Genomic DNA, 24,780 nt, shown 5'->3' with positions numbered 1-24,780 from the left:
TGATAACTTCAGCTTGTATCAAGTTGACACAAAACCAGCCAGTACAGAGCCCCAATTAAATGATGTCCTTATATGAGTTGCCTTGGTCATGGTGTCTGTCCACAACAATGTAAATCTTAAGACAGGCTAGAAAAGCAGTTGAATGCTATAAGCAGGGCTTAATGGGCCATCCATGTAGGAGCTTGGAAGGCAGTAATGCTGAGAGCAATGTGGATACTGGAAGCCCAGTTCAAGAAGTTTCATATGGGAACAATATTAGCTAAAGGCTAGAAACCATTGTGATATTTTGGCAAAGCATGTGATTATTTTCTGCCCTTTCTCTTAAAAATCTTCTTGAAGACTTTGAGATTAAATCCCTCAGCAGAGTAGATTTTAAGATAGCCTAGTATTCACTTTGTCTTTGTCCTGTGGTTCTTAGTGATCATTCTTATGCAGATCTACAATGAAAAAGAGCTCACAGAATAAAAAGAAATACAAAATGCTGAGTTCGAGGAGAAAAAGATCACCAGGAAATTCAATGTTGGACATAAATTTTGTGTTCAACGAGATGAAAAGCTTAAAGAAAGTCTGGTGCAAAATGGAGTAAAGGGAGAGATGCTCTCAGGGGCAGACCCCACTCAACCAAGTTTCCAACTTTTAATAAGGAGTCCAGAGAATTAAAGGAGAGCTTATGCAACAAAGAAAAGTACCAATAAATCAAAGCTTATGCAAATACATGCAGGGGGCCAAGTTCCATCCCAGACAAGCAGAACTGGGCAGATTCCAACCATGTGATTCTGAGTATAGAGTCAAGAAAGCAATAATAAAGAGGTTGTAGACTCTTCCTAGGCAGTTAAAGAAAGCCACTAGCTGAGGGCAGGCTTGTGGCAGGGAGTCCCCTGCATGCAGGACTGGAGAGGCCATGGCCTCAAACTGTGAAAGTGAAGCCTTGATTGTGTAAGAGACTCCAAGATGTTGGAGATACCAGAGCTGAGAGATGTCTACTGAGAGCTTCAAACACCAGAAGAAAAATTGTGCTGCAGTTAACAGAGCTGGAATCTAAGCCTTTTGATTTGAGCCTTTGGTCTTTTTAGACTTTTAAACAGTCTTGAGACTGTGGAAGACTGGGGACTTTTGAAGTCAGACTAAGTGCACTTTGCTTTATATGGCTACAAGCCTATGGGAGCCAGGGAATGAAATGTTGTGGTTTGAATGTGAATGACCCCTCATGTTCATACAGTGAATGTTTGATTCCCTGTGGCAGCTCCATCAGGGACTCCATATTCACTCTGTCAGTGTTTGTCAGCCTATGGAGAGTGAGGGTCACAGTGCCATCTGCAGACATTTGAGCCCTTTAATTAGGAGTGAGGTATTGGTGGGATGGGCTTGGCCTGGCACTTCCAGTGTGAATGAATACTCAGTGAAGAGACTGTTTTGAGTTGAAGAGAGGAGCCATCTTTCTTCTGAACCACCAATGTGCTTTGACCTCACAGATGCTATTTTTAAGTCATTTTAAGTCATTTCTGCTCATGTAGCTTTAGGTTTTCAGAAAACTCAGATCTGGCCTATGACTTATTGCTGCGAACTGGGGAGGCTCTTTGCCCTGCATTTCCACATAAAGACAATTTCCTGGGGTATTAGTTTCCCTTTATCCTTCCACTCTGATTCTGCCTTTTCTTTTTTCTTTTTTTGTTTTTTGCCCTCTGCCCCTTCTCATTCTTTCCACATATATATGTGGGTTCATGTGTGCATGTATGTATGTATGCATGGAGCTATTGCTCCAGGGCCCTACCTGTCTGCTTCCTGCCACGATAGTCATGAACTCTACTACCATCTATAATACAAATTGCTGCTTCCTCTTATAAAATGTTACCTTAGTCATGGTGTCTCCTCACACACATACAGTAGACTGGTTGTCCAGCAAGGCCCAGAGTTCCACCTATCTTCACCCTTTGAGTGCTATACCACCCAGCTTTTCTTTAATGTGGGTTCTGGAAATGAAACTGGTGTGATTATGTTCTGAAGATGAACACTTTATCAACCATGAGGGCCATCTTCCCAGCCTTTATTCTGCTTTCTTAATTTAAAGAGAAAATTTCATAATTCAAGTTATGAGTCTTTAGACTTCTCAAATATTTTATAAGTAGGCAAGACATACAAAAGAATAAGCAAGTACATTGAAACAGACTTTATTTCATTTTTTGTCAACTATTAAGCTTTAAAAACATCTATTTCAGGATAAAACTTTGAGGGTCAGGTAACAATACTCATGCAAATGTGCTTTGTAAACAATGGAGTGTAATAATGTTAGTATTTGGGTTTTATTCTAAGGGAAGTGTGTTGTGTATGTGTGTGTGTGTGTGTATGCTTGTCAGTGCTAATAATGCAATGCACATATGCACATGGAAATATGTCATGGTTGTAAAGGGAAATTTTAAAGCCAAGAATTAAATTGTCCTTGATCTACAGTGAATGTTTAGAGAGTAAACAACCTAATCAGTCAGCTCGGGGCAGAAATGTCACCAGGGCAACTCATGTGACTGGTGTCTTTTGACAAACGAATAGCTTTCAGATATTTCAAATTAATGTCCTTGGCTCCCTCAGCTAAAAGGCAATGAATCCAATTATTCAGGAGACTGGAAATGGGATGGAGATGGAAGTGACAGTCAAGGCTGCCACCCACAAGGTGAACACACATTCCTAAGACAGGACAGCCTGAGGTTAATGAGAAACCCCAATGATTTGTGACTGAACTCAACCATTTCATGATTTCCCTTCTACAAAGATGGGTGGCACAAGCTCAAGCCTGAGGGGGAAAGAGTGATTTAAGTGCCTGTGAGTCCAAATATCATCCTCATGAATGGTACTGTTATAAATACAACCCACAGGGCAGCATGGGTGTAGAAAGGCCATGATGGCAAAGGATGTTGACATGGTAGGCATTTTAAATCTATGTGTTTGAGCATATTATAAATGCCTGCTCTTACAGTAGTCATAACTTTCTGGCCATTGTTGCTAAGTGTATCTACCAACATTGTTGTGTTCTACTTGGCCATTTGTAGTAGGCTGATGTCTCAGAACAAATGATCACTTGTGTCTTCTTTTTATATCCTAAAAGAAAGGGCATCAAGTTCTCTTTCTTTGTAGAATCACTGGCAGCTTAGGAGATCTCAAACTGAGTCTCCCAAAGGGTTATTCTCCAGCAATGTATGCATGCCCAGAGCTCGTACCTGCAGTGTACTTTCCCACACTACACCATCAGTTCTATGTTTGTTCTGACAAGACTTGTCTTCTCTTCGCAAAATACAATGAGCTCTTCACACATTAGCATTTATTTATGCTGCTGAAATATAGCTCTTTTAACATTTGATTGTGCTCAGAAATTGGACACCTCCCCTCCCCAGTATTTGCAATGTTTAAACCTATAGCTGAACATCTAACAACTTGTTCAGGAATGATATTCTAAAATGTGACAAAACCTAATATTCAGACAGATTCGTTCCTGTTATTTAGAATACATATGCTAAAATAAAAACTTCCAACTTCATTGACCAATAGCAGAGAGGTGGTTAAATAAACTGTACTAGAGATGCATTTATGTTTGTGCTGAAATTATATGAATGAGGAGGCTTAAAAAAACAGGATAATGTTTACACGCTAATATTATATGAAATGAGTCATAGTGATAACTTAGGTACACTGCATCACCTTAACTGTGTATACACAGTAGTTTACACATAGTAAAGTGTGCATAGTCAAAGACCTTAAGGAAACACAGTGAAATACTGGCAGGGATTAATTGTGGGGTGGGGTAGTACAAGCAACTTTAAGTTCTTGTTGATGATCTGATAACAGCACTTTTATTATTAAACAACCAGATCCCACAGGGAACAAGTACATAGCTAAAGGTTATAATTTATAAAGTGGCAAGGCAGGTAGTAATACAGCAGAGTTACTGCGTGACTAATATGCAGAGCCACACTGAGTAGTAATTGTGTGATACAGTCCATCACCACAAGGGCTGCCTCTTAGTGGCTGGTTGCAGATCTTATGACAGTAAATGGCATCTGTTGTTATAGACAATGATAATGGGCAAACTAATGCTACTCTGTTTAAAAGGACAGGAAAACATTTCCAAGAATGGAGGAAGAAAATAATTTAGAATTTGAAAGTTGGCATTCAGGATTACGATACCATTGTACTAAGTGAAAAAATTACTTGGAAGCCAACCTAACTCTAGGACAGCAACCTTGGCTTCTGATAACCCATTGAACATAACCTTAACCCCCATGAAGACTTTACAAACATGGCGGCCTGCTGGGAGTAACCCCTAGTGTGCAATAGAAGTAGTTGCTATTTGAACATTACCCAGGATTCAGGAGGGTGTAAGTAATGGCGGTAGAGCAGGTTCAGGCAGCCCCGGATTTGGCATAGAGAGTGGACAACAACTCCGAGAAAAACACAGCCATCTCTTTGTTTCAAATCCCAATAAAGAGGTTAACTAATGTCTTTATTTGACAATTAGAGGAACATACAATTATTTATTACTAGATGTTAGGGGAAATTATACATGAAGGATTATCAGGCTCTTTTGTGCAATAAAGATTTACAATAAACATATTTTTAAATGTTTTAACAGCAGTTTGGCACTCTCTGTTTTTACATGAATCCCATGCTTCGATTTTGCATTTGGAGGTGTGATGTTACAGTGTGTGAACAATTAGCATTTCAGTACAGCACCATAGGGGACAGAATACTTTTCCTTAGAATGGATGGCCATTCCCTTGCTCTGTGATGGATACATGCAAGCTGAAACCTACACTATGTCTGCCTGAGACTCCTTCACATCAGGGAAGTACATGATATTGTGCCATGAAGTAAACACAAGCCATTTCCCATCTTCCTTTTTTGGAAAGGCATCTGCAGTACCACAACCATACATTTCTTAACTCCCCCTCCCCCAACAACTAGGTATGTGGCCTAATCTGGGAAAAGTCTGGCAGGCTGGCAACCTTCTTTCTTCAGAGTACTGCTAAATGTTCTTGATAGCATTTTAGACACTTGCCACAAATCTAGCCGTCTGGATCTGAACAGCAGCAACATCTAAGGCTTAGAAAGGGTTTCTACCTTCCATTCCTATGTAGCCAGGGCCAGAGAAGCTCCCTATAAGGAATGAGTGAGTCTACAGACTCATGATGAGAACATAACATCCAGAGGGAAAAAACCTTGTAACAGAAAAAAAAATTGTCCTACAATCAAGGAAGACAAAACATTGTATTAACCTGGAAGTGATTCACCTTGCTTTGAATAATTTCCTCCCATTCTGAGTTTCTTGTCCTTGCCTCCCTTTACCAATATATCCCTTTCTCCCCATATAGCTTCTTCACTTTGCTTTAGACACTTAACACTTCCTCATTTGGATTACACTAGAAAATGTGCCCCCCCACACACTATTTTGTGTTTCTCTGTGCTCAAATGATACTGCAGGTAGCATGGCTTATCTGGACAGAAGCCACTGAAGAGACTTGAGAAATGACAGAAAATGTGAGACACAAAGGAAACCACGAAGGGAAGGGCATGAAGCAGGGAGAGGATACTTCAAAAGTCAAGCGGGTGTCCCTGTACAGCGGAACACAAGAGATAAGACAACCCGAGCCAAGATCTACAAATAAAAATAGCAAAAATATTTTAAAATCTTACAGCATATAAAATTGTATAAAATTGCCTCAAAACAAGAAGAAAAAAGAAAAAGAAAAAGAAAGGAATTCTTTACAGTCTGTTTCTAGAATCCATCACTGGATGATATGTATGGCTGTAGATTTTCACTATAAAGCTGTAAGTATTATTGTGTGTGTTTTTTTATATCATCACACATATCACACATATACCTATTTGAAGACAAGGGTAGCAGTATATAAAGCCCCCTCCCTAGTATAGAGCACATAAGAAAAGCAGATATAAGCAGAGGTATGCCTCCTGAGCACTTGGTTAAAAGCCATTCCAGCCACAGGGCTCTAGTGAGCTTGCCTGTGAGTGCTTCTGCAAGTGTAGACTTCAGCTCCCATGAAGAGTGTGTCCATGTGGGAGCCTCAGAGGCAATGGGCGAGCCTGAGCCCTCCAGAAAAGATGCTCAGTACTGACACTGACTGTGGACTGGTACAGTCAACAGTCACCCAGAAGGCAGATGAATCCCCAGCAGAGAAGCTAGGTAAGTGTGCTCTGGTTGAGCTGAAAGTTTCCACCATTCTCCTGTTCCTGACGCTGCAATGGCCCCTTCGTTTGGGAACAGGTGTATCAGGGAAACCCGCCCTTGCCAATGTTAACCCAGTTCCACTTGAACAAAAGTCAGGATGAATGCTAATTCATCTCTAATATGTGTGCCAATATTTTGAGTGAAAATGGGAAGCTGGGTTGATATAAGAAGATAATCAGAACTTCAATCTTTAAAGCCTGACCATGAACTTCTCAGATCAGGTCTCCTGCTGACCCTCACCATTGTTTCCTGAGAAAACAAGTCCTTAAATGAGGCTGGTTTTGCTCATCACAGGAGATCTCCTGGAGAGCACATTCCCCATACAAAGATCCAATGAGAATTTCACATTTTTCTAACCTTACTCACATTTGCTAAACACTGCAGTCAAATCAGTAGATGGCCCTGGTTACATCCTGACTTCAGGGTCACCTCTGTGCCCACCAGTGTTTCTGCTTGGACATAGGGTAATGAGTCCCCTGGTTGCACAGGAACATTGTTGCTGTTCATTACTGGCAGCTCATTATGCTCTCTTTCTCAGTGATAATGAGGCCTTTAATCATGGATTGCTGTTGATGGATTACAAGTATAATTTTCCATTTGTTCAAGAATAAGAACCAATATAGCATCATTATTGAAACATTATATTCAATAACACTCAGCTTCACTGCAGCTGGGCATTGTGCCCACCACGGTAGCAGAGCAGACCCTGCAGTGATTTCTCACGCTGCATTGATAGTATTTCCCATTTGTTTCAAGAGCGTCCAAGTTTCAGCTTGGATTCTAAGCAGAGTCATGAGCACTTCCTGCAGTTCTGTGGCATTATCCCTCCTGGTTCAGTCTCCGAAGAACCTCATTTCATTGGTTTTATTTATTTATTTTTGTTGTTGTTTTTGTTGTTCTTTCTCAAATTTAAAGGCCACAGAAAATATACTAATCAACTTTCATGCACTTGTTAGCTTTGACAATTTCCCCAAATAGCCTGCTGTTTCCCCTCTCTTGTGATTCCAGTATGTCTGCCTTTGCCCAGAATGCAAGTCTCATGAATACAGCCACATGGAAGGAGGAGGTATGGAATATGTTGTAAAGGAAATTTGAACTTTGTTTGAATTGGAAGGGGACAGTATAATTCCATCTGACAGTACTACTGTGAGTCCTGAGTGTTGACTGGGTGCCAGGCACCGTGACATAATTCCTGCAATGTGGCTGGGCATCTCAGTGTTAGAATGAAGAGTCTGACTGGGAATAAAGGTACTCCCCCAATCTGTTTTATTTGGAAAATTATGCTACATTCAGACTTCCAATCCTGGGATCTTCTCTGTCTCATCATGAAAAGGATTTTCTACTTTTTATTATTTTTCCCCCACACTCATTGGGAGAACATTATAAAATGTTTCTCATTATAAAAATCTTACTCACACATTAACAAACACCAGAGGAAGATATACCTTATTTGTCTCCCCATCTCTCCTACCATTGATTCATAAAGTCTGTCTAAAGAAAAGTTACTCATGAGAGAAGAGAATTCAGGTTCCCAAATGCCAGAATGTGGAGTATAAAATAGCCCGCTGCCCTCACACTGTATGATAACATTATTCTTCCCTTTTCATTTTTATGCTTTCTAATGTCATGGCTGGAGTTGGAAAATATGATGTCTGAGATTCTACGAAAGAGATGAATCTGCAACACTAGCTTGCCTTTGGCTTTGGTGCTTATCATGATGTCTATAAAGGTAGAAGTGCGCAGAATCCTGTCAGATGTCTTCAATAGTTTCTTAAAAGTTCCAAGAACAAAATGGCCAGTGGAAAAAGTGCTTTAATGATTTAGAAATGTATCTTTTAATTGATGCCATAAGCTAATGGGACACACAGACTAGGAAAGGCAGCTACAAATAAGAAATAAAAACCAGAACTCCATAAGGATCAGTCCCTCTGTCCCAAGATGAGACCATAGTGACATAACTTGGATATTGACTTGTTGGGTGATATGAAGGTACAACTCAAGAGATGAGTCCAGTTATCAAGTTATACCCAGAAACATGAAAAGTATTTATTGTAATATTAATGAGTATGAGTAACTGCTGTGTCCACAGTTTCTTATAGTAACTCTGGTGTGCAAGGCTGCACTATGCACATGAACCAGAGCAAGATGATAATTGGGGTAGTGGGCTGATGCTGGTTGGATATCAATGCAAAACTTGGAAGAAGCTGTTTCAAGAAAAGCAAAACCCACGTAAAAATGCTAGAGCTTTGGAAATATTGTTTCTTCTTGTGAATACTGACCTGGAAGAATTATTCTAATGTGGTATCAGATCTAGGATGAGTTTAGAGCGGAGTAATGTGCTTCTAAACAAATGGCTTTGCATGTGTAGTCAATGTGCTTTAACACTTGAGAAATTGAACGCTGAGACTGAGTTAGCAGAGCTTTTGTTCCTTCTGGGTGGTCTAAGCTAAGCATGGGAAGATCTTTTCCCATTCTTTTTCAGCTGATTAGTGGCTAACAGCAAATTTAAATCATTTACATCTTCACTGATTCTAGAGAAATGGCTATATTCCTATTTCTTTTTAAATATTGTGTAGTGTTATTTGCTAGATTATAAAATGAAGCAGTAGGCATTCTGTATCAACTGCCCAAGTGCTTCACATACAAAAATATAGAGAGTAGATGTGAGGTAAAAGGCCCATGTTCCAAAGGCATAGACTGCAAACACTCAATTGCATTGAATTGACACACAGCATCATTCTACCTTTAAGAACACAGTTTGCAATCCAGTGATCCTTGGGTGGCATGCAGCTCATAAGCACATTTTCTTTCACTAGTGCAGTGTAAGCATCTGAATTAGAAGCCAATGTGTAAAACTTGGTAGGAGATTTACACAAAATACTGCGTACGTAGGACCCCTGTTCCTACAGAGCACAGATATAGCCCATGATACTGGGCTGCTGCTTTCTTACCACAGCATCTCCTTCAGCAGTTCCTCCCCATCCTTATTCAGCCTCACCAATTCCTGAGCATCCTCACTCTTCTCTCACAGCCATGCCTCTCCAGGACCCCAACATTCTTACTCTTTCTTACTGTCTCCTTGATATCACAGCCCATCAAACTGCCCTGGATTCCAATACTTAGATATTACATGGCTTGTTCTAATCATTACATTTGGCCCTTCCATCTATGCTCCCAAAGTTATTTAAATCTGAGATCTCATAATTTAGTTAGGAAAGCAGGTAGAGCAATGAAGAAGTGTCAGTGTTGTGATGAGGCCAAACATACGACCAACAGAGAAAAGTCAGTCAACATCGGTTCTGCGTGCTCCAGGCAACAACTTTCTTCCCAACTTCCTGCTGTAGCCTGTTTCTGTGAGCCAAGAGGACCATACACAGTCTTCTTTAACCTCTGAAGAAACACTAATAACTTATTTCAGCAATACAGATACTTTAAAATTTCTGACTGTATGCTTTCAATATAGAAAATAAATCTGTGGAGCTCATCTAAGTTTATTACCAAGTTCATTTTTTCCCTAACATTGATCCTATAAGACATGCATTATGTTCAAAAAGGACCTAAAACTATATAATAAAAATACATCCAAATCAAATGATGGGGAAAAAAAATCACACCTTCCTTGCATTTCACTGGATCCCACTTTCTGTTTGGCTTCAGAACAATCTACTTTAATTCCCTTTTCCTGCCAAATATCTTATCAACTCCTTTATTGTGTTAAAATCTCATTTAAATGAATCTCATCTCTCTGATTCTGGGTCCCTTATCACTTCCCTTTCTAAAACGTTTTTAAATTAATGAGGCCAATTTAAAGATATTCAAAAGAAAATGACCAGACAGTGGTCAACATTTCAGCGACATTGTAGTGATTGGTACTACCCAGTCAAAGCACTGGGGAGCCTGCCTGGCAGTATGGTCATCACCTAAAACATTCAAGTTTATATTTATGAATTTACAGATAATAAATTAAGCATCAAATACAGAGACCTACAGAATAAGCTCCTCTTAAAAAAACAGTTTTGTATTACACAAATGGGAAAAAATTGTTCTTAATTTTAAGTCATAAACTGGAAAAAAAGGAAAGTTGTTGACTGATGAAAAATAAAAGAACCAGAGATTGGCATTTCACGGTAGTTGTAATGAAGGCCAGTCTGGCTATATTCACCATCAGGAGCCTGGGTGAAAGGCAACAATCTAAGATAACAGCATTAACAAAAACAAAACGCAGTCTCCAGGTTTCACTCAGCGCATCCGGAATGGCAGTCTTTCACCAGGTCCAGAAAGCCAGACTACTAGTAATGGATTGTAAAGTGGCCTTTCATGTTTGATTTCTGCTGGGCTGGGGATGGCAGGAAACCAAAATGAAAATAAAAAGAACATAAGGAACCACACGTGGGTTTTGTGTGTTCAGGGAAAGAAATCCCCCAGAATTCTAAGACCTCAAGCCAACCCCCAGAGGCCCCTGGGAGGAAGAGAGAAGGCCAAATGTGGGACTTGGCTTTGAAAGCTGTACACCTTCCCCAGATATGAGTCTTTGTGGAAGAAGAAGAATGGAGAAGCTCAGCTAAAATGGCGGGAGACACTGGCAGCCTCAGTCTATGTGAGGTCTTTTCTACTCTTCTGGATCTGAAAGAAAGAAAAAGAAAAAGAAAAGTGTCAATGCTGCCTTCCCTCCCCCTCTACCCTCAAGGTCTCAGGAAAAGAAAATCTGAGGCAAAAAATCAAGGCAATCAACGGAACAATTCAGATTAATCATAGCAGAAAACCAGTTGGGAGATAGGAGAGCTCTGCTGTCCAAAACAAGACTCATTTTATTCATAAGGAAAATCTCAGGAGGGATCCTTAAGTCCCAGACACATATGTACAGACACAAGGGCTGTGTAAACTGGGTCTACAGGCATTCAGCTCAAGCACTGTTTAATAAGTCACTTTTTTTTTTTTTTTTTTTGTCACGGAGAGGACAGTGGCTGAGAGTCTGGCTAATGTATTTCAATGGTTGATGGGATCGGAATAAATCAGATTGCTCCAATCTTGTTTCCATGCAAAGAGAAACCTTCTCAGAATATTTGTCCCATTTACAGAGAAGCTTCTCAAAGACATTCCAAACAAGAAATGCCCCAGCCCAAATCATCATGCAAACGCATCCAGGGGAAGAGTCAAAGAAGAAAACAAAGATGGAAACAGAAGTAAGTTCATGGAAATAGACAATATTGGGATTTTTTTTTTCGCCTGGTGAACTCTATCCCGCTTATCCTCAAATTCTTAAAACAACAGCCCCTGTAGGACTGGCAGGCACTGGTGTTCCAGTAAGTCATCCTTCCCTGTTGAAAAAGTTCCCTGCTGTGCAGGGCCCCAAAGGAATGACAGTGTAGGGTTCCAGACTCTAGGAAGGGTAATAGCTTCATCTACAGCAGTCTTAGAAGTAATCTCAGGACAAGGAAAGCTTCCCCTTCAAACTTTAAGATACTTTGCTAAATAAGACTTAGCTGAAATTAGGCAGAAAACTAGTTGCAAGATAGGACAGCCCCTTCTGATCTATTGTAATTATAGCCAAGTCTCAGTTTTCCAGGGGCTATTGATCCCGACCTCCTGCTGCTCCTTTTATTCTGGGCTTGATGTTTGCTATGTTTACCATTAGCAACTGCACCCATTTGGGAGAAATAATAGGAAAAAAAAAAAAAAAACAGCCCTTAGGCCTGTCCCTCTCCATTGACAGCACTTGACAGCAAGGGAGGGAGACAAGACAAAAGGTAACATTGAGAATTAGAATTTTTCTATTGCTTATACAGTTTGGTCCACAAGGGAATTGAAAACTGCATCTCCCTTCTTAGTGCTCAGGCCCTGCCACTATCAGTTTAAGGTGATACATAAACATGACTCCTTATAGATGGAACTCATCACAGTCACAGATACTCCTCCAAAACTCAATTTTGTTATGATGGTTGGCATAAGGGGTTTGTTTTGTTTAAAATAAGACACTTTGGTTAGAAGGAAGCTGAGGGCAATTTGCTCAAAAGCACCATCATTAAACGTAGTAGGCTCTGCCTGGCTGGCTAACAAGGAGTGTGGCAGGCCTCCAACATTGCAAGTAGTCTGGATTATCAGTGGTCTGCTGTCAAAAGTTGTTCCAGAGATGGAAAGATCTCAAGGTCTTAGTTCTTCCCACCTTTCTAATCATTGCTTAAGTGTGAAAAAGAGGAATGAGTGCTTTCTCAGGCTCTAGACCTCAACTGAGCTTTTTCTAATATTGGGTCAAAGTTGGGAAGGCATGGGGGGTAGGGATAAAGAAAGTATGTATATTTAAACAATATGTGAGTTTGTTACTATTATATATAAGATCAACAGAAAAACACCAAGAGGTTACAGATCCCTGGCCATCATTCCAGCCTCAAACACATAGCTTGCTTAGGGTAATTTTTATTTAAGATGCTTTACCCCAAGATGTCCACTTTTGTAGCTACTCAAAGGATGATGCTCTCTGACAAACTTGACTCTGAGATGAGGAAAATCATCTATTTCTGTCCACCTTTGTGTCCTTTACTACATGACATAAAAACATAGTATGCTTTGGCAAAATTTTATATTCCAAATATAGGAAAGTCTAAAGTGGATGTCGGTCTGTGCAGATGATCTCTGGAGAGGGGACACCTGCCACAAGGCATCTTTGCCATGATTTGTTAATCACACCTGAGCCTCTCCTCACTCTACTTCTTATGTGTGCTTATGCATTTCAGATTTGGATTTTTGTTGTCAAGTTAAACAGAAATTGAGAAAAAAATTCATCAAGACCATAGAGTACATGAAAATGAAGAATCTGAAGACAAACTATTATAAGAGAGGTTGCTGTACTGAATTCTAGTTAAAATAGTTTGCTTTACATTTTATTTGTAATAAATCCACGGTCAACTTTTTGGAGGCCAACAAGAATGTTGAATGTTCTTCCTTTCAAAGGGATAATTCATGAACTAAAATGGAACTAGGCCATCTTGGGATGATTAAAGAAAATGATTAGGCAAGTGTTCCCTATCTGCTCCTTGATCTAAGACTCCTTACTTCTCACAAGGGGAAGCTTGGTTAGCTTTGAATCCCAAAGCACAAACATGTGCCACAAGAATTCAAATAAGTGTACTTGCTTCATGGTAATAGATAATGATATCTCAGCAGCTTCTTACAGAAGTGGGAGATGGATTTAAAATAGGGTAGCTTTGCCTAGTTCACTCTTCCTCTGCATCCTGTTCGCAAGAGATGCTGAGTTTGGGTCCTATAGCCATTTGGGTTAAAAGTCATGCTTTTAAAGAAACAGTCAAGGTTCAAGTGAATCTGGTATAGTTTTTCAAATGTGTTTATCATTCATATTGTTTATTCTCAGGTTATCAGCTGAGCCTCAGGCAGGCAGATAGTCTAAGAATATGACCCTAGCCTTAAATAAAACACTGTAAACATAACTCATTGCAACATATTTCTTTTACATTTTTCTTGGGTTTATTTATTTGTTTTCTAATAGCCCGATTCAACGTCACAGACTCAAAGAGGTAAGCTGAGTTGGCTGAGGACAGCTCCATATTTTCAAATGGAGAAATACTGTGACTGTTTCCATATGGAATCAATGAAAAGTTCAAAGCTGTATAGCAAGTGACTCAAAGATCTACAAAATGTTAAATATAAAAAAAATGGAAAGAATAAACAGCTAAAAAAAACCCTAATACCCAATTTTAATTGTCAAATATATTCTGGGATACAAATAAGCATTTTTGTTTTATATTTTATTAATAAGAATACTAAGACATACTAAGAAAATCATTATTTTAGATATATTTATTAGAGTCTATCCAGGTGGAGATTTCACTGTTCTAGTCTCAGGCTATGGCATGTGTTTTAAAGGGTTATTTTCAATGTGTATATTTTCTCTTGTACCCTCAATAGAGGTCAAGATTGTAGAATTATTCCAAATTAATTCAACTACATATACTATCAATGTCACAACACTGTTTAAACAAAATGCTATGTACATATGGGCTAGCAGAGCTAGTCAGACAAATGGATAGCTGAATTAGTAGATGGTAAAAAAAAAAAAAAGATAAACAAGGATAGATAGATGAGGGACTATAACTTCTAAAAGGCTGAACTATGCCATCTATATGCCATAGATAGCAAGGCTATCTATATTCTGCAGAGTGCCCCCATCCTGCCTCTCTCATCCATGGCGCCATCATACCACCATTAATGGTGCTGTCACTAAGCTTTCCTGTTCCTTTGCTGTTTGCCTCTTCCTTTGTATGGCATGTGCTTCCTTTGCAAATCTGGAATAGTAACCTGTCCATGTTCTGTCTGTTAGGAGGCAATGTGTCTTTCTGCTTTCACTTTCATTTTAGGTAAATGCTACATTTCCCACCGCAGGACCCCAGTCACTGCTGCTAGGTCAGTAAGTCTTGCAGGGACCTGTACTTAACACTGGTATGGGTCATGCACAATTTCCACACAAGACAGTGTTCTTTTTACAGTCTTTGGATTTGCAAATCTCAGAAGGAACCAGGACCATGAAGGTTAAGAAAGGTCTTCCGAAAAGTTTGTGGGACACAGAATCCTGACCTGAAACATCCTGACAGCACTTCATGCTTTCCTTCAGTATATTAGTTCAGGGAATCACTGGCTGTTTCAATATGAATGAAGAAAAAGAATGAATTCTGATGCCTTCATGATGGTTTGTGCCAAAGTGCAGAGTACAATTATCATGTATTGTAGCAATCTAGTGTTTAGAAATACATGCATTGTCATCTGGAAGTCAGGGAGTCTTTCCTAGGAGAGCTCTAAGATAAATATTGAGCATGGACATTTGACACAGTTCCTGAGATCCTGCATATATAGCTAAGACATGGCATTCAAGATGTAGACAGCCTTGGGTCAGAATATATATTATTTCAAAAGAAGCTGTTTTTTGTTTTAAGGATTTAATAAAAATCAATAGAGTTTCTCTGAGAAAATGCAGTTACTGTTGTTTTTCTAATTGTTTGCACAGAACCTGACAAAATATACTTTTTTTTCCTAAGGGAGAAATAAATAAATATATATTATGTTATTACCATTTTCTTTTTTATATGTTCTTTTTATATGTACTGTATACCAATATTAGTTAAAAAATAAAAACCACTTTTTTTTTCATCAAAAACATCATTGTCCCACTATAGAAGCTTAGATCCAGACCCATGGCTTAGGAACCCACTTAGTTTACAGGTCATCTTTACCTGATAAGTAGCTTCTTTCATTACCTTTCCTTCAATCCATTTGTTTCCATTCATACCCACAGGCCTGGCTCCAAATCTGTGACCTTCAAACCTGTTTTGTTTCCAAGCCATCTTTGACTGTTAAGACACTCTTTTCCTCTCTCATCTTTCCCACTGCCTGATGCCATCTCTACACTCATATGCCAAACTTCAGTCCTGGTGCCATTTGCCTGGTACAATTAAACAGCTCATCTCCCAGCTTTACCACATAACTCCTGTACTGGCCCAATATAAAACAGGACAGAGTCTCACACCAGACACACAACCAAAGAAAGAAGTCCACATACCCAGGTCAAATCATAAAAACAACATTAATGACCAAGACAGCATGGCTCCCATCAACCACAGTAGTACCATAGTACTATTCCTTAATGAGAAATAGATAGATGAGCCCCAGGACACAGATTTTAAAAGGGACATCATAAATATTATCAAAGAATTAAATTAATTATAAAAAGACATGCTTAAATATCTTATTGAACTGCAAGAAGATAGCAGTAAGTACCTGAGTAATGTCCAAGAAAATATAAATATACAACTGAATGAAATGATGAAGATAGTTAAAGATTTGAAAACAAACTTCTGTAAAGAGATAGAAATATTGAAGAAAACACAAACTGAAATGAAGACAGAATTGAAAACTCAATACCAGAATAAGAAATCTTAAGTCTTACAAGTAGAATGAATTAAGCAGAAGGTAAAATATCAGAGGTCAGAGATAGAGCAAAAGATCTATACCAAATAAGTGAAATACACACACACACACACACACACACACACACACACACACACACACACACACACATATATGCAGAAATATGAAGAAAATGTGGGACGCAAAGACCAAATCTTCAAATTTTAGCCATATATAAGGGAGAAGAATCCTAAGACCATCCCATAGAGTGGATATTTAACAAGTTCACAGAATAAAAATTTCCCAAACTAAAGAAATGCATACCAATATAGATACAAGAAGCACACAGAACCCCAGCTAGACAATGCTAAAATAGAAACTTTCCAGGGTTTAATTTAATATCACAGTTAAAGCACTAAATGCAAAGAACAAAGAAAAATTGTTAGATGCTGCATAAGAAAAAACACAGGTTACATCTAAGGAAAACATATCATAATCATTGATTTCTCAGTGGAAAAGTCTGAAAGCCAGAAGAGTCTGGAGCAGTGCACTGCATGCTCTATAAGACTTTGACTGACAATGGAGACTACTATACCCAGAAAAACTATCACCACAGTTGAAGAAATAAAACCTTTCACAGCCTAAAAGAACTAATATCCAACACCTAAAGAAAATGCTACATAGAATACCAGAAGTTATGAACTGAAGAGAGTCATGAGCATAGCTAAGAGATTCGACAATAAAGCCAAACAATAAAAACTATAATTAAGGAAGTGTAAAGCATGACAGAGAATTCAAACAGTAAAACAAACCCTACAATAACAGTAAAATTCACCCTCAATAAAGTTCTAATATTAACAGCTTCAACTCGCTAATCAAGAGTAACTGAATGAATTAAGAAATAAAAGCCATCTTTCTGTTGTTTATAAAAATCTATTTTAGCTTTAAAGTTAGGCAGAACCAATGTGAAAGGATAAAATAAAGTATCTCAAGTAAACAGGATCAGGAAGCAAGCAAGCATTGCCTTCCTAATAATTGACAGAATAGACTTCACACTAACATTAACCAGAAAAGACAAACAAGGGCACTTCACTACAGTAAAAGGACAAATTTAAAAAAAGAAAAATTATAATATTAGACAATATGCAACCAACTCTGGCACACTTAATAAATAAATAAATAAAACATACTAATGGAAGAAAAGGCAATACAAACTCAATAATATCAGTTGACTTCAATACTCCATTTTTCCAATAAACAGGTTTTCTGGACAAAAATAATCAGAGAAACCTAAGAACTATATGACCGTTTACACCAAATAGACATAAAAGATATATAAAGAATATTCTATTCAAACACTAAATATAGCCTGTTTGGTTTTTTTTTTGTTTTGTTTTGTTTTTTTGTTTTTTGCTACTTTGGGAGTTCTTTTGTCTCCCACCCTATTAACTCTTTAACATTAGATAGGAAAGAAAAAAAGGATAGAATGGAGGCACTGTTATCATTAAATGACTTCCTCCTGATTAGTGGCATCAAATGCCTTGGGGGAAGTTTGATCTTCACTGTCAGAATATCTAATTTTTTCTTCTTTGCACACATTACTTAAACTGCAAACAACAGCATCCAACCACCAACTACCAACTACCATGAACCCACCCATGAACCCACCCACCAACCCACCAATGACTCTACCTCTATGGTCTCTAGCATTTATATACCCTCTGAAGAATTCCAAAAATTCTAAATGCAAATAATCAGAGAAACATTCTACCACTGGCAAAATCCCACCCCTGCTAGAGTATGAGGCAAATGATGGTCAGCTGCTGTAAGAAATATGAGGAAGCATCCGTGTATCCCACACCTGTATTTAAAATGAAAGTACATTCTTATAATATTTCTCTGTTTTTAAAGAAACCAGAATTCTCACTACAATGAAAGAATATACATTCTATTCAGCAGCACAGGGATGCTTCTCTAAATTAGAACATTCTGGGACACAAAACAAATTTTAACAGTTACAGAAAAGCTGAAATGATTCCATATATTCTATCCAACTATTATGCAATAAAACTTAAAATCAATAGTAAACAAAACTCTAGTAAATGTATAAACTCGTGGAGAATAAACAATACATTGCTGAGTAATGAGTAGGTCAAAGAAGAAATTAAAATATTCTTATAGTTAAATAAAAATAAAAACACAAAATCTCAGGGACAGATTAAAATTGTCCCTAAAAGCAAAACTAATGACCCTAGGTGCCTACATTAAAAAATCAGAGAGAACACAAATAAAGGAGTTAATGATTTATCATAAGAATAAAAATATGTCCAACATCAATAACTGGCAAGAAATAATAAAAGTCAAAGAGGAAGTTAATGAAATAGAAACAAGGCATATAATATAAAGAATCATGGAATGTAAGAAATGGTTCTTTGAGAAGATGAGCAAACTCTTTTAACAAAATCAAAACTGAACAGGGAAACACTACAATGGACATCAAAGAAAGAATATTATAAGGGGACATTTTAAAAGCCTGTACTTCAATAAGTTAGGAAATTTAAAAGGAATTTATAAATTTTCTGATTTCTCTAAGCTACCAAAGTTGAACCAAGAAGACATCAACAACCTAAGCAGTTCTGTAGCAAAGGTGACACTGGAAAGTAATAAAAGCCTTCCAGCTAAAAAGCCACATGTCAATGAATTCACAACAGAGTTCTACCAGACCTGCAGAGAACTACAATTATACTTCTTAAATTATAAAAAAAAAAACAAAAAAAAAAACAAAAAAAAACTGGAAACAGAAGGAACACTCCAAAATTTATCCTATGAAGTCATATTGTGTTGCTATGTAAGGACATAGCAAACAAGGACATAGCAAACAAACAAACAAACAAACAAAAAGCTCTATGGACTAATATGTCTGATGAACCTCTGTTGATGAAGACCCTCAATAAAATCCTAGCAAACAGAATGCAGGCACGTATCAAGAAGATCATCCACCATGATCAAGCTGGCTTCATCCCAGAAATGCAGGGATGGTTCAACACATGTAAGTCAATAAATATAACAATATAGCACTATATATTATTTATATAACAATACAAAATGTATAAAATATAACAATAAATATATAAATGGACTTAAAGATTTAAAAAAATTATATTATCATTTCAATAGATGCAGAAAAAGCTTTTGAAAAATCCAATGTGCTGTTATGATTAAGGCATTAGAGAAAGTAGGCCTGGAAGAAACATACCTCAACATAATAAAAGCAATAGATAACAAACCCACAGGCAAAATCATCCTAAATAGAAAAAAAACTTGAAGCAATCCCATTAAAATTATGAATGGGACAGGGATGTCCACTCTTCCCACTTCTTTTCAAAATAGTACTAGAAACATAAGCCAGAGCAAATATGGCAAAAGAAGGAAGCTAAAGGACACAGATAGGAAAGATGTTAAATTATACTTATTTGCAGATGACATGATATTATATATAACTGATTCAAGAAAGTTTACCAGGCTACTTCTAGAAACAATCAACAATTTCAGCTAGCATCAAAGACAATAATATATCTTTGGATAAACTTGAATGCATATTATAAAGCTATAGTAATAAAAACAATATAGAACTGGCACAAAAATAGACATGTTGCCCAATGAAACAAAATAAAAAGCTCAAATATGAGTGTGTGAAACTAGTCATCTGATACTGATAAAAAAGCATCTTCAACAAACGGTGCCAGGTAATTGAATACCCACATACAAGCATGAACTTGGGCTCATACTTATCACTCTGTACAAAGATTAGCTTCAAGTGGGTCAAAGACTTTTAATCTGAAACCGGAAATGATACAACTGCTAGACGAAAACATAGGCAAGATACGGGTGTAGAAAGGGGTCTTCTGAATAGAACTCCAATTGTTCAGAAACTGAGGCCAACAATTAATCAATGGAAACTCATAACACTAAAATCCTTCTATACTAAAGAAACCATCAGTCTAATGAATAAGAAATTCACAGAATGGGAGAAAATTTTTATCAGCCACATATCCAACAAATCTTTAGTACCCAGAACATATTAAGAAGTACAAAAATAAATAAAGTCTAGGAAACAAATGACCCAACTAAGAAATGGAAGGAAGAAAAATGTCTATGAAATACCTCGAAAAATGTTCATTATCCTGGGCAATTAGTAAAATGTCCATTAAAACAACTTGAATTTTATCTCACCCTAGTCAGAATGGCTAAGATCAATAAAACAAGGACACCAAATGTGAGTGAGGCTGTGGAGAGAATGTAGTGGTCAGTCACTGTTTGTCAGAAGGCACTCTGAAATCAGTTTGGAGAATGGTCAAAAGAACTAAAAATAGCACTATGGTATGATCCAGCTACCAGTCTTTGGTAGATGCCCAAAGGAGTCAACATTGTTCTCCACAGATACTTGCTCATCCATTTTCATAGCCATCCTATTTACAAAGTTTATTTACAATTGGAAATACAAACAGCCTAACTGCCCTTCAACAAATGAATGTGTAGTAAAAAACACAGTATCTATACATTTAAGAATACTATACAGCTGCTAAAAAATGAAATAGTGAAATTTGAATGTAAATGGATGGACCTAGAAGCATTTACACTGAATGAGGTAACTCCGACCCAGAAAGACAAACATTGTATGATCTCTCTCATCCATGGTACCTAGTTCCAAATCTTCAGATATCAGTATATAATACAGAGTTACTACAGAAGCCAGGAAAGTATAAAGGAACAATGGAGGTACTTCAAAGGGGAATAGCAGGATACAGATGATATTAAAGGGGGAATGGAAAAATGAGGAGGGAATACCTAGGAGGGAGGGCAATACAGAAGCAGAAGGAGGAAGAGAGGAACAGATAGCACCAAGGCTGTTTGATATCGTCTCAAGGAATCATCTTATGTCACACATAGACACACATACATGCACATACACATATACAGTTATGCCACTTGGTCTGACAATGCTCCCATGAGAATCATAGGTTAGACATAAAACCTCCTCTCATGTGGCTGGTAAGGATAATCTAGATAACTCCCCAAACCATAGAGGTTACGGTTGTTGCCCTGGATGTTTTTCAGAGGTTAAATATAAGTCCCTATTGCTAAAAACACCACACACATTTGTACTATTCAAGCTGGATCTAACCTGAAAGCCTACTTCCTACAGTCTAGCTTCCATAGTACCAGAAAGTACTAGGAAGCTGCCAAGGAAGGGAAGCAATTAAACAGTCCTACCCAACTTGAGACACAGTAGTGGCGTGGCACTCAGATGTTTGTGGTAACTGAAAGCTATTCAAGTGGACCTGAGGTCTACTTAGCATGAGGGAAATCATGCCTGTTCACAGAAACCTAGCCAGTTACCTGAGGCTAGTCAGACCACGGATCTTAGAAGAGAATGTACTGTTGCCACTTTCTCTATCACCATAATTCCTTGACTACGTTCTAGATCCTATTTTTATACCCACAGAGGTGTAGCTATTTCCTCTCACAAAGAAGCTTCTCTTTACAGAACCTGATGGCCATCTACAGAAAACTACAACTGTGTGTATGCAAAGGTCAGTAGTTTGTGGGGTCCCTAGCTTTAACATATACATCTTCAGCCTAGCTCCTACATCTATGGTTCAAAGGAAAAAAATTGTAAAGGCCAGAATTTTAGGAAGTCTGCAGTGTGATTGCCAATAGATCAACAAACCTGAATTATGGTAATACCCATAGACATGCCAACACAGAAAGGTGAGAATCTCATGGGGCCCTACCCCTAGACAAAAATCTCCAGACAACTAATGGTTATGAGAGATGGAGAACTGGCCTCTGCCATAGATGACTTCTCTGAATGGTGATAAAATACAAAATGTCACCTGAAACCAGGCACATGCAGACAACAAAAATGAACCCGACAGGTTGTACTTACATATTGCTACATATACAACACATTTATATGTAACAATAATAATCAATTTTATCAATTTGAGAGTAGGGTGGGATATGGGAGGAGTCAAAGGGAGGTGATATGAGAAGGGCTTCAGGAAGAAAAGGAAAGGGGCTGATACAATATATTTTAATTAAAATATAAAAAGTAAATAAATATTTTTTATTTCTTTTGTCAAGCCCAGTTCCTTAACAAGTATAATGATATATCAAGAGTATAATGAAATGCCAAGAAGATAATAGCCAGAAGCTGGAAAGAACCCAGATGTCCCTCAACAGAGGAATGGATACAGAAATTATGGTACATTTACACAATGGAGTACTACTCAGCTATTAAAAAGAATGAATTTATGAAATTCCTAGCCAAATGGATGGACCTGGAGGGCATCATCTTGAGTGAGGTAACACAATCACAAAGGAACTCACACAATATGTATTCACTGATAAGTGGATATTAGCCCAAAACTTAGGATACCCAAGATATAAGATACAATTTGCTAAACGCATGAAACTCAAGAAGAATGAAGACCAAAATGTGGACACTGTGCCCCTTCTTAGAATTGGGAACAAAACACCTATGGAAGGAGTTACAGAGACAAAATTTGGAGCTGTGATGAAAGGATGGACCATCTAGAGACTGCCATATCCAGGGATCCATCCCATAATCAGCTTCTAAACGCTGACACCATTGCATACACTAGCAAGATTTTGCTGAAAGGACCCAAATATAGCTGTCTCTTGTGAGACTATGCAGGGGCCCAGCAAACACAGGAGTGGATGCTCACAGTCAGCTATTGGATGTATCACAGGGCTCCCAATGGAGAAGCTAGAGAAAGTACCCAAGGAGCTAAAGGGATCTGCAACCCTATATTTGGAACAACATGATGAACTAACCAGTACCCCGGAACTCTTGTCTCTAGTTGCATATGTATCAAAAGATGGCCTAGTCGGCCATCAATGGAAAGAGAGGCCCATTGGACTTGCAAACTTTATATGCCCCAATATAGGGGAATGCCAGGGCCAAAAGAATGGGAATGGGTGGGTAGGGAAGTGGGGGGGGGCGCTATGGGGGACTTTTGGGATAGCATTGGAAATATAATTGAGGAAAATATGTAATAAAAATATTAAAAATTAAAAAAAAGAAATGAAAAAAAAGATAAGATGTAACAATAAAAGTTTATATATCAATAATTACAAGGTAAAGTTGTTTGAAAAAATTAGTTTTGTCTTTAACAACAACAAAAAAACATGCAATAGGCTTTCGTTTGATATTTTCACTATACCGTTATCTGATAAGAGACTGGGTTCTAAGCAGCTGGGACAAAAGCATGCATGGGTGCTGGATAGTTCCCTTCCTATCACACAATTTAATATTTTAAAATCCACTAATCTATAATACAGCATGCATATATACAGTGTAATATACAGTGTATATACTCTATGGTTATAAACTTCCAGAACATAAATTCTACAGGGGAAAAAATGTATGTCACATTCTACTTTCTGTTGTATAATCCATCACTGATTCAACATAAAATTATATTCACATTACATTGATTTGTGGTACATGCTAGTTCAACAGGAGCCGATGGGTCTGATTAACCATGGCTCATCAGTTCCAGAGCCATGAGTGACTCCTGGCCCCTGCTCCCTCATCCTAAGAGAGGATTCCATCACTAGAATAAGCTAAGAGGTTTTGCAAGTCTCCACCTACCCACTTCTCACCCACATACACATTGGCCCATAGGCTTCCCAAAAGTCACCCACAACCAAACAGAAGCAGATTTGTGCATACCTGAGTCTACAGTGACTCTTAATACTTGATCAATGTAAAGAGTAGATTCCAAAATAAATTAAGAAGCCAGTGTATTACACAAACAAAACTGTTTAGGCAACACAACCCAGGAGAGTCTCATTAGTGGAGTATTGTTTTGATGCATAGCAAGCACCTTGAATAACATTGCAGTTCTCTCCATTCACTGATGGGGACATTGGCGTATGCTTACACCCTTGCTAAAGTTCTTGAGAAAAGAAGACTGTAAAATGCTTTCAAAAACAAATATTTCCTGCTGAGGTACAACTTGCATTTACTGTCAGTATGCTTAATTAGGTCAAAGGAGATTCCATGGACAAATGGCTAAGGGAATAGAATATTAATCAGAACATGTGTTGTCATGATGACTTATCTTAATTGCTACCCAGAGCACTCCAGATGTTTGGTCCCTCAATCCATAAGGATGTTGGATTCTCACACTAAGAGCAATTCATTTATTTAAGAAATAAGTCTACCTTTTCTCCCTGTAAATATAAAGCTACAGCAAGATACTTTCTAAATATAAGAAATAGTGTTATCATCTAAGATGGAAGACATACATACTTCCTTCCTGTTAAAAAAAAACAAACAAACAAACAATGGACTTAGCTGTTTGTAGAAAATAACCTCAGAATATGTTTATCTTTGTGCAATGTACAATAGTGCAGATACTGAAAATAAGCTGAGCACTCAAGCTAGTGAGAACTAATTTGCTAATTTTAAAGTAATTTGAAAGGACTCCAGGTCCCTGCAGCTGCAGCACCACCTTGGCTGTGGCAGAAAAGGTCAGACAACAGCAAGAGTTCCCAAACTTTTGTCATTTTGGTCTATTTTCCACATCATTTCATCTGCAGAC

The 24,780-nt window shown here is 37.9% G+C and overlaps 1 protein-coding gene across 5 annotated transcripts in view; it reads right to left on the bottom strand.

Annotated features, from left to right (window-relative positions):
- The window catches only part of Pde1c (phosphodiesterase 1C), a 575,927-nt gene that overhangs the window by 24,603 nt on the left and 526,544 nt on the right, over positions 1-24,780 (bottom strand). Inside the window, exon 19 of one of the 5 annotated variants that reach the window (XM_085840595.1) lies at positions 7,609-10,855. The exons of the other annotated variants lie outside the window; for them this stretch is intronic. Within the exon in view, the coding sequence (XP_085696721.1) occupies positions 10,842-10,855 (14 nt within the window). The 3' untranslated portion in view covers positions 7,609-10,841. Of the gene's footprint in view, positions 1-7,608; positions 10,856-24,780 lie in introns of those variants that run through there. 5 annotated transcript variants of the gene reach the window in all.

This window comes from Mus caroli, unplaced genomic scaffold (genome assembly GCF_978045245.1).
Source record: "Mus caroli unplaced genomic scaffold, Mus_caroli_1 scaffold_7, whole genome shotgun sequence".
Classification (NCBI taxonomy): domain Eukaryota; kingdom Metazoa; phylum Chordata; class Mammalia; order Rodentia; family Muridae; genus Mus; species Mus caroli.
The sequence above is the reverse complement of the archived record's forward strand: the minus strand, read 5'-3'. Positions and strand labels throughout refer to the sequence as shown.